General features: G+C 38.4%; 1 protein-coding gene across 1 annotated transcript in view; it reads right to left on the bottom strand.

The window, feature by feature from the left end:
• LOC127634113 (ephrin type-A receptor 3) overlaps positions 1–18076 on the bottom strand; it is a 101396-nt gene that overhangs the window by 13370 nt on the left and 69950 nt on the right. The window contains exons 9-11 of the mRNA XM_052113517.1: positions 7831–7898; positions 6878–7003; positions 5823–6008 (exon numbers count right to left, since the gene is read on the bottom strand). Of these exons, the coding sequence (XP_051969477.1) occupies positions 5823–6008; positions 6878–7003; positions 7831–7898 (380 nt within the window). The remainder of the gene's footprint in view (positions 1–5822; positions 6009–6877; positions 7004–7830; positions 7899–18076) is intronic.

Below are 18076 nucleotides of genomic sequence, written 5' to 3' on the forward strand. Positions count from 1 at the left end.
AAATCAACATTAAGCTACAAATGCTACCAAGCTTAACTCGTATTGAACCTGAAATATTCCTTTAATTCTGCGACCTGAAGAATGGCGGTTCAGGGTACAAGCAAAGAGCCAATGGATCCATTATTGTTTTATAATCTCTACTTCACTAGGACACGAGAACAAAGGACTTGAAACCTAATTTAACCTATTAAAACTCCCTTCAGCCCTACCAAGCTATTTATAACATCTAGCCCTCACACTTTGCCATTTGGGGATTTGAATTGAATGGGGCTTGCACTGTATGTCCAAGCTGTCACTGTAAGTAAAATCACCAATGGATTGGTCACACCCTTCAGAAACAAAGTCACACAACAAGCGTGGCGAGGGGTTTCGAAACAAATCGTGTGTTAACTTATCGACATGTGATGAATCGCTTTGATGCTGAGCATGTTGGACAGCCTGGCCTGCCTGCTTCAACCTACAAAGCTCTGATTGCATCTTGGCCAAAAGGACACAAACTATAAATCACATTGCAACAGCTCACTGACACTGCCTTTATTCACACCAACAAATCAAGTAAAAAAGATAATCTCTGTACTCTACAGCTGTGCCGACAAATGTCAATTCTTTAGGAAAGGCAGACGGCTCTTATGATAAGTTCATTAATTAAACTACCTAGCTACTTATCCGTGCATGCAGATTTGAGGGTGATGAATGCGGCACAATCAACTGGCCAGCAGTTTTAGGAGCACTTCAATTAGACAGTATTCACACACACTCAAAGGTCTGTGATTAAAACAAGGTGATGAGCAGATTATGTCCTGCGGTGGGTCGATCTGCTCTAAACGTCTAACGGCTGTGGAAAGACCATAATTACAGTCATTATCAAAGCAGAGAGGAAGAACTTCCTTAGAAATGGATAGACTATGAGAGACGTGTTTGTGATTTGAATGCTATCTGAAGAAAGTCAAGAGTGATTATAAGTCTGCAACTTCAGTGTGTATCAGACATCAAATGCAATAACAGCAATTTGTTACGAAATATCAGAGGTTAAAGGATGGTTTAGGTTCAAAATAAGTTGATCTCAACAATATCTATGGCATGTTTACCGGCTTGACCGGCTATAAATTGTCATGTAAGAAAATAAATAATTGGATATAACTAGAAATAATTGGGTATAAGTGTGAAATTGACTTTCATTTCAGGGATTGGGACTGTGTGCATTCTGTTGGTGCCGTGAGCTGTTCAGTCTTGTAATGATGTAATTTTCCTGCGATTTCAAATGTCATACTGTACTTCCGGGATCACATGATCGCATGGGAACTTATGTCATATTATTACCGAATGTTTTGGTACCCAAACACTAACCCAATTCTGCTGAAACATGCATTCGTTTTGACTGTATTATATCAACTCGCTTTTGGCATCATTTTGTGAACATTTCACCCAGAAACTGGAGCTCCTATATGCCCATACATTCAACACATCCAGCTTCGACCACTGGGGGCAGTAGTTTAAATTACGGTAAACACAGACAGATTTCAGCTGAACTTTTGACCCTTCGATTCACAGTGAGATCAGTCTGATGTGCCAGCTGTAAAACTGCCATTGGGATGAATGGGAAAACTAGTTTTCTGTCCTTTGTTTTTATAAACTGAAGGACGAGCTGAAATTATTTTCTGGTGAAATCGACTGCATGCCACTGATGCTGAACTTGTATTGAAGCCAGAACATTATTTTAATAATCTAACATGAGGACAAATCTCAAGCTTAAAGGGATAGTTCACCCAAAAATGAAAATTAGCTTAGTAGGTCCATACAAAGTGAATGGGTATTAACACTTTGAAGCTGCAAATGCACATAAAGGCAGCATAAAAGAAATCCATAAGACTCCAGTAGTTAGATCCATATCTTCCAAAAAAAGTCTGAAAGGTGTGGGCGAGAAACAGATCCATATTTATGTCCTTTTTACAATCAATTCTCCTTCATGCCCAGTAGATGGCAATATGCACAAAGAATGTGATTCACCGAAAACAAAGAAGAATTTGAAAATGATAGTAAAAAAGGACTTAAAAATGATCTTTTTCTCACCCACACAATCATATCGCTTCAGAAGATATCGATTTAACCACTGGAGTCTTATGGGTTACTTTTATGCTGCCTTTATATTCTTTTTTTGGAGCTTAAAAAAATGTGGTACCCATTCACTTGCATTGTGAGGACATACAGAGCTGAAATATTCTTCTAATAATCTTTGTTTGTGTCACTCAGGGATGGTATGAGGGTGTGTAAATTAGGTAATTTTCATTTTTGGGTGAACTATCCCTCTAAAAAACAAATTTAAAAGGAAGCATTTTTCTAACAAAGCAATACTTCCTATAATTTAGAAGCCCATTCTCTTATGTATTGTTATCATTGTTGATGGCACAAAGAAAACTTCAAGACTCAGCTACAGTAGAATGGACCTCAAAATAAGTAGGCACAAAACCCAGGAGCTGTGGATGGTGAAGGCGTTATCAGATTGTAGACTGGAGTTCTAATCTGATGGTTAGCAGCACAATGGGTTCATAATAGAGACGATGACAGCTCTGTGTTTTTGTACAGATGAATGGATAAAGAACTGAATGGGGCATTAAGGTCTATTCCGAATTCATTCTTGAAGCTTTGGAGTAATTTGCATTACAAAAAGCTCAATCACAGTCTAATTTTTTCCGTCTGAGGTGGTAATGACAGAGCGCCTCTCTGAAAGTTGTGTTATGTGACAGATGCTTTTTATATTACATCACGAAACTCTTTGTCTTCATTTCGCCATCGCTCCATCAGGCAGTATAAACACACGGCAGCTTAGCTCTATCAGTGCCGTGATTAGTCTTTGCATACCATGAGGGTGCTGGATTGACAGCTGCTTCCATAATGCATCGCGAGGGGTCGCTGACCTCTCCTATCCCCATCCTCTCTGCCATCAGGCTGATCTGTGACGTGTGAAATTACTCCAGCTATCATATGTCACCCAATCAATGGTGGACGGGGACACGTTTACCAACAAGCAAACGCACACACCTGTGTTACACTATTTTAGTGGCAGAGCAATGTATCATTGACTGATTAAATGCACACTATTTTCTGATTAAAGTCAATATTCTGGTTTATTCTTAATTCTGAGAAAGAGGTGTAGATACTTGTCAGCTCATGGAATATTCTGATTAATACAGGTATAAGCCAGATGTCTTTTACAGATTTCTAGAAATTAAATATTGGCTTAATTGGGTTATGGAAACCAGGTTTCCACATTTACATGATCCTATAATAGACAGAATATGACCAAATTCTGATGTTTCAGGCCGAAATGTTTTACATTTGTAAGCATTTGGCAGACGCTTTTATCCAAAGTGACTTACAGTGCCCTTATTTCAGGGACAGTCCCCCCAGACCAACCTGGAGTTAAGTGCCTTGCTCAAGGACACAATGGTGGTGGCCGAGGGGATCTAACCAGCAGCCTTCTGATTAACATTTATGCGGTTTAGCTCACTACACCACCACCACTCCTGTCAATCGTCATTAACCGAGTGATATCCCTGTCCTCCTCTCGCAAATTGGAGCCAAACTCATTGCCATAAATGAGCACGCCACAGCTAGAATGGTAGTTTACTTGCTCATTTGCTCACTTTTGTAACTTTATAATGGTGTTGTTTTGGTATTGAATGTTTACTTACTGTTGTACCAGTCTATTGTTGTATGATTTACTGTCTCTGAACTCGTTACTTGTAAACCTTCATGTTATCACAGACGGGGAAAGATGACAGGTAAGAACTGTCAAGTGGCATACACTGTGCAACACTTAAGATCCATGATTTTGTATAGATTCACTATACTTAGGCACGAGTGCAACGCTCTGTAATTTTTATTTCTTGGATAGGGTAGTTTAGATAAGGCGTCACAGATTCTGAAGATTATTTTCTTTATTATATACAGTTTGTGTTTTGTTAAGTTCTTTTCCTTGGCACCGTCAATGTCCCTTCTCCCCTCCTTGCCTAGTGTGTCTTTGTTTACATCGATTTGTATATTTTTGTAAATTATATATTGTAAATATTTCTTCTACACTTTATTTGCCCTTACCACTGAAGTCATTGTAAATAATAAACTAATTTTTCTTTTGGTGCATCTTGGGTATGTCCTTACTTCCCAGCACTCAAATAGTTTACTATTTATCTTTTATTTAATGTTATAACACTATTACCCCTAGACATAAAGGGGGTTGTAACAGTCTATATTCATCACTTTGTAATTAAGTAGAACCAGCACAAAACAAAAAAGGACAAAATGTCTGTACTTAATTATAGGTGAAAAGTTGTTCTGCTCTGCCAACATTAAGTATTTGAACATAATGAAACTAAAGGCCACCATTTGCATTTTGCATGAGTAAGAGGAAGTGGGAGGAAATTTAGCAAGGATTAATGTTAATATTCATGACACCAAATATTCATGACCCCCCCCAAAACCCACATCCAATTAAATGTTTGTATTATCGATAGTCATGCAGCCGGCATGAATATGGATGTTTTTTTTTTGTTACAGAGCCTGTCAGTTGAATCCACAGAAGCTTGAAGGGGAATAAACACAAAGAGGGATCTGTAGAGGACATTACCACTCAATAGTGACCAAAACACCTGTTGCAAGACACTGCTTTAAAAACACACACACACACACACACACACACACACACACACACACACACACACACACACACACACACACACACACACACACACACACACACACACACACACACACACACACACACACACACACACACACACACACACACACAGACTTGAAATGCAAACAATGGTACTGTCACAGCAAACTCAATAAGCTGGGAAATTCAAGCAAGGTCCACTGGAGCTATTCTAATAACAGATGATATTAGCATCCTCATTATTATCCGAGAGAATTAAGCATCTATTTCAGGATGTCTAGAGTGGCAATACAGACAATCAGTGGTAATACAGATTCAATATGCCCTTATGAAATGCACAGTCCAACAGAACATTGTAAATGAATTTCTTATTCCTTCGAATAATTAACTCATTATCATGGTGAGAGATAGTGTAATCTATGACCTTTCCATAGACATAATCATATCAGCTAGTGTGATAATTAATTGTAATAAAAGCAAAGGAAGGCAAAGTCAGGCTGTCATAGCACATTTGTATTCTGAAGAAGTAAGCAAATTACTGATATAAATATTGTAATAGATATTTATTCAAATGAATATTCATGATCTGCTATGTTGTATTCGCCAAAGATAAGATTGTTAGATCAAGTATCTCTAAGGAAAACACAGGGGGAAACCAACTATTTTGAGCATCTCAAGGACCAAAAAACAAAACATAAAAGAAATTCCCTCAAAGATGGTAAAAGCTAGAAAACATACATTGTGAAGACCTGTTATTAACTTCATAAAGGGACTAAACATTCTATTCATTCTAGACCTTTCAAGTCTTTCTATAAATGTATATTATGATTAAATAATTATAAAATATATAAATAGTTATTTCACACTAGCAAATGCCAAAGGTTAGGGTTGGTTTAATTTAAGAACAATAGATGTCAATGGGAGACCCCTACAATAGTATAAAAACTAAGTGCACTCAAAATACAAAAAAAAATATTCTAGTCTATTTTTAAGATTTACGCATTTAAGATATATAACAAAATGATTATTGTTAATGATTGTGTATTGATTTAAAAAATAAATTAACAAAAAAATGTAATGAAATTGAAATGCGTAAATCTTAAAATTATATTTTTGAGTGCCTGTGTGTGTAAGGGTTAATGCTCACATCTGGTGACAACTCCCTCCAGTCTTATGATGTTGGGGTGGTCAAACTGGCCCATGATGCTGGCCTCACTCAGGAAGTCTCGTCTCTGCTGCTCAGAGTATCCAGCTTTCAGACTCTTAATGGCCACCTGAATCTCTCTCCTACTGGGCAGCCTCAAACGCCCGCTGCACACCTCTCCAAACTCACCTGGAAGTCAAAAAAGAGACCACCAATTAATGGAATCGTTCCCCTGGTGGGCTCTTCACGGGTAGAAAGGTGGTATCACTTGTTTAAAGCTGAAGTATGTACTGTAAATTCTGCGCCACTAAACAGAATTAAAAAATAAACGTTGTTTTCAAAGCTTTCTGAATACACCTTCTGTACACAGATGATCAAACAAAGTGATAGTCCCACCTCCAACTCACTTGGGGTGGATATAAGCATGCTGCTGAAAAAAAACAAAACTATTTTCATAACGCCACAGAAAGAGAGTGCTTACTGTTTTTGAGGAAAAACAATTCTATGAAAGGCTTACTTATAGTTGTCTCTGCATATTAAGCTGGGATAAGAGAAAGTATTTTAACACAGAAAACGTTACATACTTCAGCTTTAAAGTGATTTACAAAATAGGACATGTGTGAACATAGGTGTTTGAATTATACCAAAGTTTCTTTTGGGCATTATTTGGAAAGTAGGTCTAAAGGCCTAAGTATATTTTGTGCACAGTATTCGGTACGTACATTTCGTCATCTGTGCTCATCGTCGGCGCATGCACCGGCCATTTACTCTACTAAAAGTAGTTGCAGTGGGCATGTGTCAAACGAGTTCGTATTCGCTCCAGCTCAGAAGAGTATACTCACAAAGGCAATGCGGTCGACCAGATGCAAGCTGATCTGGAACGCTTAAAAGCAAAATATACCTGTGCCTTTTGTTCATTATTCCTATAAAACATGTATATGCTCTGATTATAGGAGTAGGGTTAGGGCTATGATTGGTTGATTGAAAAATGTACACAAAAGATGCTCATCTTGAAAGATGTCCTACTTCTGTACGTTACTTTCTGTGTTTTGACTTACCTGCCCCAATAACTCTCTCAATTCTAATGTTGGAGACATCGATTTCTTTTGCAAAATCTCGGACTGCCTGGTTGGGGTCCTCATATGTGTGTGGGTGTATGTATGTCCGAGTTTCAGGAAGTTTGACTGCAATTCAAGAACACGACAGAAGTGAGGATAACAGTTGGGTTATTTTGCAGTCACTTTAGTTACTCAGACTGAACAATTCATTTTCCTAAAGGAGGAGAGTGCCACATTTTCAACCTCATTAAACATTGTCTTTGGCAGGCAGGAAAAGTGTCATTAGAGAAAACACACATTAGGCAACTAGAGCGATGAGAGATATAATTTATCAGCAGATGCATCAGAGCTGTAGAGACTCTGCTCACTTACTGACAAGTAGAACATTTGCTTGAAAAACATGCATTTTCTGTACCCATCTAGCCAGTCAGACGGAATTACAATCTGCACTGTAGAGCTGGCCAAAAAGAAATTTGTCGAGGTCATCTCTCTTACCTCTCCTTTTTAGTGTTTGATAAATTACATCAGAGCTCTTTAAGTAATGGTTCTGCCAAAAATGTATGAATTAAATCTGGATCTGTTCCTCACACAAAGCTATTGTATGGCTTCAGAAGACTTGGAATATAGCTCACAAGTCATATTGACTACTCTTATGATACTTTCTAGTGCTTTGGAGTCATTTTTTAAACCTTCAGTTGCAATCAGTATTGCAATTTCATAAAAAGAGCAAAGAGTAGGCATACATTTTTGAAAATGTCTCCCTTTAAAAAAAAAAAAAGAATACAAGTAATACGAGTTTGAAATTACATGTGTGTGAGTAAATGATAACAACTGTTGTCATTTGTCATTTTTGGGCAGAATATTCGTTTATTAAACATTTCTGCCCAATATTTTGCTGATCTCTGTTGAAAAGATTATTTTGCAGGACTGAAACATGCATCTGCATGCATTACCTCGTCCATGCTGAAACTGCATTTTCTCATCTTCTGGGTCTTGCTTTGCTTTGATATATCCACAGCGCCTTAAACAATAGGATAAGCACAATTAAAAAATAGACTTACACAATAGAATACACCATATCTCTCTTAGAGACATTAATTAACTTCCATCAGAAAAAGAAAATGTTGATGAATGTAGATTTAAATCTACAGAGGCCTGGTATGGCTATATATATTCTTCTCTCATCTTTTTACAGAGCAGTTTATCTATAATGTGCCTTTAGAGTCCAGTTCTCCACCCCCCAGCACCACATTTCACTGTCCTAATCCTCTCTTTTGCACCAGTTCCTGCAACAGAGCAGTAAAATACATTCCTGTAACCTCTGACTTTATCATTAACTACATCATCACTCTCACAGTGGGATCATGAATAAGGAAATGCCTCAGATGATGAATATTCCAATTCACTGGGGAGGAAAGGTGGCCAATGTAGGACTGATAATTATGTTCATTATTCATTTAATCCTCTTTATGACACACACACCGACACAGACACACACATTCCTTTTTGTGTCTATATTGTCTAATAGAATATATTGCCAAAAATGTAATGTCAGAGACTGACTAACCATAGTAATTACAGTCCATTGAAATTAGAATGGCCTCTGACAAGACCTATTTGGTGAATGACTGTTGAATGTCTTTAAACTGGCACTTCTATTGGGGACCAGGTGGATAAAAAAATCTGCACTACATACTGTATCTTACAGGACTGTGGCTCAGTACAATACAGGTCAATACCCACATATGAATAGAAATGAGTGCTAGAGTAGATCATAGATTGAGCATAAAAGGGTAGAGATGGTATACAGGGGTTAAAATTGGGCATATACAGTGGGTACGGAAAGTATTCAGACCCCCTTAAATTTTTCACTCTTTGTTATATTGCAGCCATTTGCTAAAATCATTTAAGTTCATTTTTTCCCTCATTATTGTACACACAGCACCCCCATATTGACAGAAAAACACAGAATTGTTGACATTTTTGCACATTTATTAAAAAAGGAAAACTGAAATATCACATGGTCCTAAGTATTCAGACCCTTTGCTGTTACACTCATATATTTAACTCAGGTGCTTTCCATTTCTTCTGATCATCCTTGAGATGGTTCTACACCTTCAACTGAGTCCAGCTGTGTTTGATTATACTGACTGGACTTGATTAGGAAAGCCACACACCTGTCTATATAAGACCTTACAGCTCACAGTGCATGTCAGAGCAAATGAGAATCATGAGGTCAAAGGAACTGCCTGAAGAGCTCAGAGACAGAGTTGTGGCAAGGCACAGATCTGGCCAAGGTTACAAAAATATTTTTGCTGCCCTTAAGGTCCATAAGAGCACAGTGGCCTCCATAACGACCAGAACCCTTCCTAGAGCTGGCCGTCCGACCAAACTGAGCTATCGGGGGAGAAGAGCCTTGGTGAGAGAGGTAAAGAAGAACCCAAAGATCACTGTGGCTGAGCTCCAGAGATGCAGTCGGGAGATGGGAGAAAGTTGTAGTAAGTCAACCATCACTGCAGCCATCCACCAGTCGGGGCCTTATGGCAGAGTGGCCCGACGGAAGCCTCTCCTCCCGCATGGAGTTTGCTAAAAAACACCTGAAGGACTCCAAGATGGTGATAAATAAGATTCTCTGGTCTAATGAGACCAAGATAGAACTTTTTGGCCTTAATTCTAAGTGGTATGTGTGGAGAAAACCAGGCACTGCTCATCACCTGTCCAATACAGTCTCAACAGTGAAGCATGGTGGTGGCAGCATCATGCTGTGGGGGTGTTTTTCAGCTGCAGGGACAGGACGACTGGTTGCAATCGAGGGAAAGATGAATGCGGCCAAGTACAGGGATATCCTGGACGAAAACCTTCTCCAGAGTGCTCTGGACCTCAGACTGGGCCGAAGGTTCACCTTCCAACAAGACAATGACCCTAAGCACACCACTAAAATAACTGAAGGAGTGGCTTCACAACAACTCTGTGACTGTTCTTGAATGGCCCAGCCAGATCCCTGACTTAAACCCAATTGAGCATCTCTGGAGAGACCTGAAAATGGCTGTCCACCAACGTTTACCATCCAACCTGACAGAACTGGAGAGGATCTGCAAGGAGGAATGGCAGAGGATACCCAAATCCAGATGTGAAAAACTTGTTGCATCTTTCCCAAAAAGACTCATGGCTGTATTAGATCAAAAGGGTGCTTCTACTAAATACTGAACAAAGGGTCTGAATACTTAGGACCATGTGATATTTCAGTTTTTCTTTTTTAATAAATGTGCAAAAATTTCAACAATTCTGTGTTTTTCTGTCAATATGGGGTGCTGTGTGTACAATAATGAGGGAAAAAAATGAACTTAAATGATTTTAGCAAATGGCTGCAATATAACAAAGAGTGAAAAATTTAAGGGGTCTGAATACTTTCCGTACCCACTGTATATATATATATATATATATATATATATATATATATATATATATATATATATATATATATTAGTCAATCCAATCAATCAAGTCCCAACCCCATCACAACAGTTGTGACTATAACACAAAGAATAATTAACACTAAATAATTAGAAACAAATGTAATATATGAAACAGTTTGCTACATTTATGCTGCTAAATAAAGGCAGAGATGTGTCACCACAGTCTAAGTTCATCATTTGAACCTTGTACTATTAACATCAGAAAGAATCATTTCACCGGACAACATTATAGGGTTCCCCCATTTTTAAAATCCCAATTTAACCCCCGTTACAAACTATCACTTCATTATGGCAGGCCTTAATGCAAAGTGAGCCTGGCCAAGAACATAATCCAGCTGCAAACCAAAACCTTGAGTGTTTGTCATCAGACCACATTGATTACTGAAAACCATCAACAACTCTGCAATCAGACCACTAATTGAGCTGCCTTTACTCTTGTAGCAGCTGCGGCAAAACGATCACACGCAAGGGTTGACAATATTTTGGTTTGGTTATTGATTTTATACATGGTTAACAGTCCTAATCAATATAGGATACTGAATTCCTCTTTCAAGAGCTTGAGTGTGCTCAGCTGCCCCCAAAGTATTCAAAGTATTACGGGCCGGGGTTGGGGCGAGAGCAGACTTGGGGGTCTATTACATAATGAGAAGACCAATGGGTTCATTCATGTCAGCTCTAATCCAGTCTGTGTTATCTCCCTATGGACCTATGGGGGTAAATCTTTCTCTTTCAGCTGTTGTAGAGCCGCGTCTGGTGAGGGGTTTAGGGGTACATGTGTGTTGTTTCCTATCTGCTGCTTTTAATGAGACTGGAGGTCTCAAGAGAGACCCCACCTGTTCATCTGTTACCCACACATACAACACCCCTTAATAAATGCTTGAGGCCTAGTGAGCATCTGTGTGCAGGTAACCCCCCCACCCTCCCTTTAAATTTTTAACTGCCCCATGTGCAAAACATGGTCTATTAAGCGGAACATGCTGGCACAGGGGCGCAGGGCTGGAGGGGTTCAAGGAGTAAGAAGGGTGGGCTTCACCGTCTGGAGCATTTGGTAATCAGGGAGAGTAAATAGACCCTCCCAAATGCAACCCGCATGCTCCCTAACCTGCCCTGGTTGTCACTTGAGGTACCACAGACAAATCCCTCCCCCTTGCACCTGCAGCTCGGCGCACTGATGAAACACTTCCCTCGCAGCGGGACACCCGGGACTTCTAAAGCGAAGTGCGATCCCACCCTTCAACCTCTCTGTCACTCATATTTGTGTTCCCGAGTGCACTCATTTTTATTTGCATATTCTGTTTAAACGCCGGATTATATACAAAAAAAAAAGTGACAGACGAGTGTCTGGGAGTATGCAATTAACACATTTTCAGCTCTGAAGCATTCCTGAAATCCCCTTTTGTGCAGTAATAAAGACTTTGCGCAGTCCTACACCGCTGGAAGCTCTTTTGTCTCTGACCCAGTTTCTTTCTCTCTTTCTTCTTTCTTGCTTTTCTATTCTTCTGCTCCCACAGTGTGAAGCTTATATCTGCAGGTGACAGTGGAGTGGTTTGGCTTTGTATCTGCTGACAGGGCTCATATCTTCCTTCACTTGTGAGTGTCTGTGTATCTGTGTACATGTTTGAGAGGGATGTGGAGTATATTGGTGCGAAATCAGAGGGTCTATTAAACTGTCTGGACAACATTAATGAACTAAGAGTGAGAGCTGACTCAGACCGCCTGCCATAAGCATTTAGAGAGAGACAGAGAAGAGAGAATGAGGATATAAAGTAGTCAGCACAAATTTGTGATTTAGTTGACACTTTTATGTATACTATGTGCTCAAGGAGTAACCTGTGCTTACAGTAATAGCATAAAATTCTGTCTTCATTTACTCACTCTCATGCCATTTCAAACCCGTATGACTTACTTTCTGCAATGGAACACAAAAGATGTTAGGTAGACTGTTTATGCTGCTCTTTTCCATACAATGAAAGTGAATAGGGAAGAACCCTGTCAACAAAAGTAAAAGAAGTCCATACAATATGAAGACGCATCATATTTAACACTGTTATTTAATTCAAATGGGAAGAATATCAGTGAATAATGACTTAATTTAATTCTGTTCCTCACACAAAGCTATTGTATGGCTTCAGAAGACTTGCAATATGGCACATAACTCACATTGACCACGTTTATGTTACTTTTAGGTGCAGTATTATCATTTTTGGAGTTCAACAGACCAAGTCCCCATTTACTTTCATTGGAAAAGATAACTCATCTCCCTTTCTTCTGTGTTTCACAGAAGAAAACAATCATACTTTATGGGAATGGAACGACATGATGACAGAATTTAAATTTTTGAGTGAACTATTCCTTCAAGTATCTTATACAAAGGCACAATGTTGTTAGCTCATGAATCATCTCCTTGAGGGATTTGAACCAACAACCTTTGCATCACCAGCCCAGGTCATTAACCACTAGACTAGACTACACCAACCATTGGCATTATACTAATTATTGTGAGACAAAAATGTTGACAGAGAACTGAGTGGGATTGTGCAACAGTTTTTCAACAAGGACAAAACTAATTTTCTATGGTTCACCGAAGCATGTTATTTACCTAGAGAACTTGAAATAAAGAGATGATACATTTGTGAGTCGTAGTGTTTGCCATCTATATCATCGTTTATTAATGACTTTTAGCCATGTTTACCTTGTTATGAGCTTTCTGAGAGCTTGCAGCACAAGGACATATTGACACATTTCACAAAGACAAAAATGACAACCTTGTTTTGAAGAATCATGTGACTATACCTACATTTTGCAGAATGATTATTATATGGTTTGTTATTATATGTATCGTGGCAGTTTCCTGATGAAATGAACACTGGAGGCGCTACAACAACAACAATGAATTTCATGCACTTTCACACAAATCACAAATAAAATGGTAGATTATCAGTTCATTAATTTTCGCCCTGTTCCTCACACCATGCTATCTTATGACATCTAAACACTTTTACTATAACGCGTGACTTAAGGGGATACATTGTAACATTTGCACAACATAACCAACTACATTTACAAGCTTGTTCAAATGCAATCAAATGATGTGATACCTCAGCTGATAGAGCGTTGCACTCCAGAAGTCCAGAAGAGAATGAGAGTAAGCGTATGAGCCAAAAGGATCAAGCACCACAAAATGATTATGCTTCTGTCAGGAATTGTGCTTCTTCATTTCACATATGCTTTTTATGATACTATCGGTTAGGTTTAAGATTTAAAGTAGGGAGGTTGGATTTTTAATTAATTTAAAACTCAGCATTACAGCATTAACCTTAAAACCTCATCTGTTTTCATTTCACATTTGCTTTTCATGACATTTTCATGTAGGTCTTGGGTAGGGATGTAGGTTTTGTTGATTTGAAACTCGATGGAGCATTAACCTTAAAAACATTATCTGTTGAGGGGAAAATCGAGCTCGCTTTTCGCACCACACATTGAACATTTAAACTAGGAATTGCTGCGATACTTTTAAGGAACCATGTAAAATATTTTAGCAAAAATGTTGCTACAGTTATCAAAATTTCATGTTTTTACAAATACATTTAATGGTGTTGAATCCCTCCAAAATATATCTTAATTGTTTTCTGTGAGTAATTCAGTCAAGTTTGATGTGCTCAGAAATCATCTACTATCTCTTGCACCTAGGAAATGACAATACAGTTCCTAGAGACTCATCTTTTATCTTGTTCTCCAACCTGAGGAGCAAATCAGCTAGATTTACAGTGAGGCTAATTATAAAAAGAGGAAATGACTGTGTTTAGAGGAAATGGACACTCATAAATTTTGAGCTCCTCTGACAGGTGTTTTAAAAACACTGACTCTATCAGTTAGGCATGGGTTCATTACACTAATTAAAATCTAGAAAAAGAATTAAGTAATGGATTCTCCAGCTTGTCCTTTATACATCTATGGCACCTGTATCCAATACATTAACCACCTCTATATTCCTGAATGTTCCGGTGACACGTCTGGACAAGTCTACAGCTGGCCCGCCATCAAACGGATGGAAATGCAATTCTAACTGAAGCACGGCTGTGTTCAGGATCGACACGGGCAGCGATTTCTGCCTGGAAAGGCAGTGTAATAACCAGATGGAGCTGTTAGGAAAAAAAATAAGCCTGTAAAAGCCAACCACGCTCATGCAACCATTTCAGAATGGCACAGTAATTCTGGTGTGTGCACTTGCATGTGTTGCCATATTTCCGTGTTAACTCGCATACAAATGGACTGACTGAATAGTCTCCCTCTGAATATGGTGGACAGTATGCTCTCAAACCCCAGAGGGAGATGCAGGTAATGCCTGTATTAAATCAACCGAAAAAGCCACATTAAGCCTCCGGCTGTGCCTCGATCAACATTATTCAAACATAGAATTGAATAACAAAGCACATTAACAACCCCTGCTTACTCACATTGTCAGTACATTGATGCCATTTAGAAGATGCAGATTTCTCTCATTCACAATTACACCACTGCTACACAGGCAATAACACAAGCTTGTTATTGGGCCACACTATGGCAGGCCATGATACTTTTTAGTTTCTGATGCACCAAACCATTTTTGGTACCATCTCAAAACTAGTATTCAAAACTAGCACAGAGAAACAGCCCACAATATGTGTGCCTTTTGGTTCCAAGGTACAATTCATTTTTTTATGTAATGATGTTTTCAGGCTAAACCTTTGTACTCAAAGGGCAATTTTCTGTTTGTACAATTTCATAGAATTGAATCATTTACTCTGTCATTAAGTTTCAAAAGAGTCCTGTGGAATAATGAACTGTCAGAGAGCAGCTGTTAAATTGTTTACTGCTTTATGAGGTGTGAATTTATTTTGTTACACAATTCTTAATTTGTCTCTGTGGCATTGTTTATCACACAATAAATCTGTGCCCAATATTAAAGAAGAAAAAAAAAACACTGAAGGGTTCCTAATGCAACTCAAACTCAAAATAAGATAAATCAGATATGTAACCTCAACCATATATATTATATGTGATAACCAACAATCAATTCATCATTATGTAACAAACAACCATGCTGCTTCAAGGTTTCATAATTAAGCTGCATAATTTCATCCAATATGAGTTTTAGGGAATGGTCTGCTTCTCAGCCAACTGAACATAAAAGGAATCAAGACTGGTACAAGATGCTTCTCAGGCTTACAAATGTGCATGTCCTTAGTAAGCTTCTGTTAGAGGTACTGCAGCATCTGTCATTGCGCTGGAACGTTCCAGAGGAAAAATCAAGAGAATCCTACATCTTTAAAGCATGTCCACAAATTTTGATTGCTTTTCCAGATACAAGAAGAAACTGGAAGAAAAACTGAAAGAAGAACGAGGACCATCTGCCAGGATCATTACCAGCCAGTCAGAGACATTTTTTATCAAGTAGCATAAACTTGTCCAATTTCAATCTTTGCCAACTTAACTCGTTGAAGTCATAAAACATGCCTCAACTCTTCACATTCCTTGAACCAACTTCAAATTTGATGTGCAAACAGAAGGCAAACGCATTGACCACAGTCCACACCTTTTTGACTAATGAAATTTAGTGAATGAATGAATTTAGTAATGAAACTTTTCCAGTCATTCATGATTACTGGATATGTATATTCATATTAAAATTCATATCCACACACACACACACACACACACACACACACACACACACACACACACACACACACACACACACACACACACACACACACACACACAACACACATGTTGTGTTTCCATGTTTTATGGGGACTTTCCATAGACATAATGGTTTTTATACTGTACAAACTTTATATTCTATCCCCTAAACCTAACCCTACCCCTAAACCTAACCCTCACAGAAAACTTTCTGCATTTTTACATTTTCAAAAAACATAATTTAATATGATTTATAAGCTGTTTTCCTCATGGGGACCGACAAAATGTCCCCACAAGGTCAAAAATTTCGGGTTTTACTATCCTTATGGGGACATTTGGTCCCCACAAAGTGATAAATACAGGCTCACACACACACACACACACACACACACACACACACACACACACACACACGATTATCCAATCAGCCAATAGTGTAGCAGGAGTGCACAGAATAAAATAATGAACATACATGTCAGGAGCTTCAGTTAATGTTCACATCAACCATCAGTATGGGGATGATCTCATCTCTTTGATTTAGTCCATGGCATGATTGTTGGTGTCAGATGGACTGGTTTGAGTATTTCTGTAACTGCTGATCTCCTGGGATTTTCATGCACTACAGTATAGAGTTTACTCAGAAAAAAACAAAACATCCAGTGAGTGGCAGTTCTGCAGGCGGAAATGCCTTGTTGATGAGTGAGGTCAACAGACAATGGCCAGACTGGTTCGAGCCGACAGAAAGGCTACGGTAACTCAGATAACCACTCTGTACAATTGTAGCGAGCAGAATAGTATCTCAGAATGCACAACACGTCCAGCCTAGTGTTCCTAATAAAGTGCTCAGAGAGTATATATAGACATAGCAATCAAAAAGAGCAATTTCTAGCAGATAAAATATTTTAGATCTGAGAGTAATTAGCTAAAGTTACTGTATATTGACTGTGGGAGTTTTCAGTTGAATTTTCCATTAGATTTAATTTCCATTACATTTCTAGGCCTGGAAATTACAATTGTTCAATTTACTGATATTTCCAGGTTTTACATGACCATAGAAAGTCTTACAGACTTGTCACAAATCTGAGCTGCTATATGGTCAAAAATCTAAAGACAGAAACATACTTCACACAAGTATGCATATGCAGATTCGAGAACTTGTCCAATGCATTGCCAGCGCATGGTTTGGTCAAACATGCTTAATGTGCATTTTTTGCATTACTGTAGCGGTAACAAACCTCAGGACTCAAGGGGGTGATAGAGTTATTGTGCCAATAAACTGGATAAGTTATTTTTCAGGTAAGTTGCTACAAAGTACTTTGTCAAATGCTCAGCAATATTGTTGCTCTGCCATTACAATGGTTGACTTGAAAAAAGAAACTCACACCCTAGAAGCGGGTGTGAATTATAAAGCTCTTCCAAGCTTTATAATAGGAATGAATGGTACCTTAGATTTTGAAGCCCAATAAAGCGCATCCTTCCATCAAAAAAGTAATCCATACAGCTCCAGGGGGTTAATAAAGGCCTTGTGAAGCGATGTGATTTTGTAAGAAAAATATCCATATTTATAACTTTATAAACTATTATCACTGGCTTCCGATGTATTGTAATGTATTGCTTCGCTTCAGAAGGCCTTTATTAACCCCCAGGAGCCGTATGGATGCGATTTTTTGGGCTTCAAAATCTAAAGTCACATTCACTCCCATTATAACGCTTGAAAGAGCCAGGATATTTTTTAATATAACTCAGATTGTGTTTGGCTGAAAGAAGAAAGTCATATACATCTAGGAAGGCTTGAGGGTAAATTATGGGATAATTTTCATTTTTGGGTGAACTAACCCTTTAAGAATGTAGGAATATGATTATGAGAATACCTGCAAAATTTCCATGACCATTCTCAAGTATAACATTACAAACACTAACATCTTGCTTACAGTATTTCCAGTCCAGTTCCACTTCATAATTTTTTTTTTATGTTTTCAGTTTAGCAAGGGAATCAGGAATCAATTACCTAGAACTGTCAATTGTGGAGAGACCACCCTCT

This window comes from Xyrauchen texanus, chromosome 41 (assembly GCF_025860055.1).
Source record: "Xyrauchen texanus isolate HMW12.3.18 chromosome 41, RBS_HiC_50CHRs, whole genome shotgun sequence".
NCBI lineage: Eukaryota > Metazoa > Chordata > Actinopteri > Cypriniformes > Catostomidae > Xyrauchen > Xyrauchen texanus.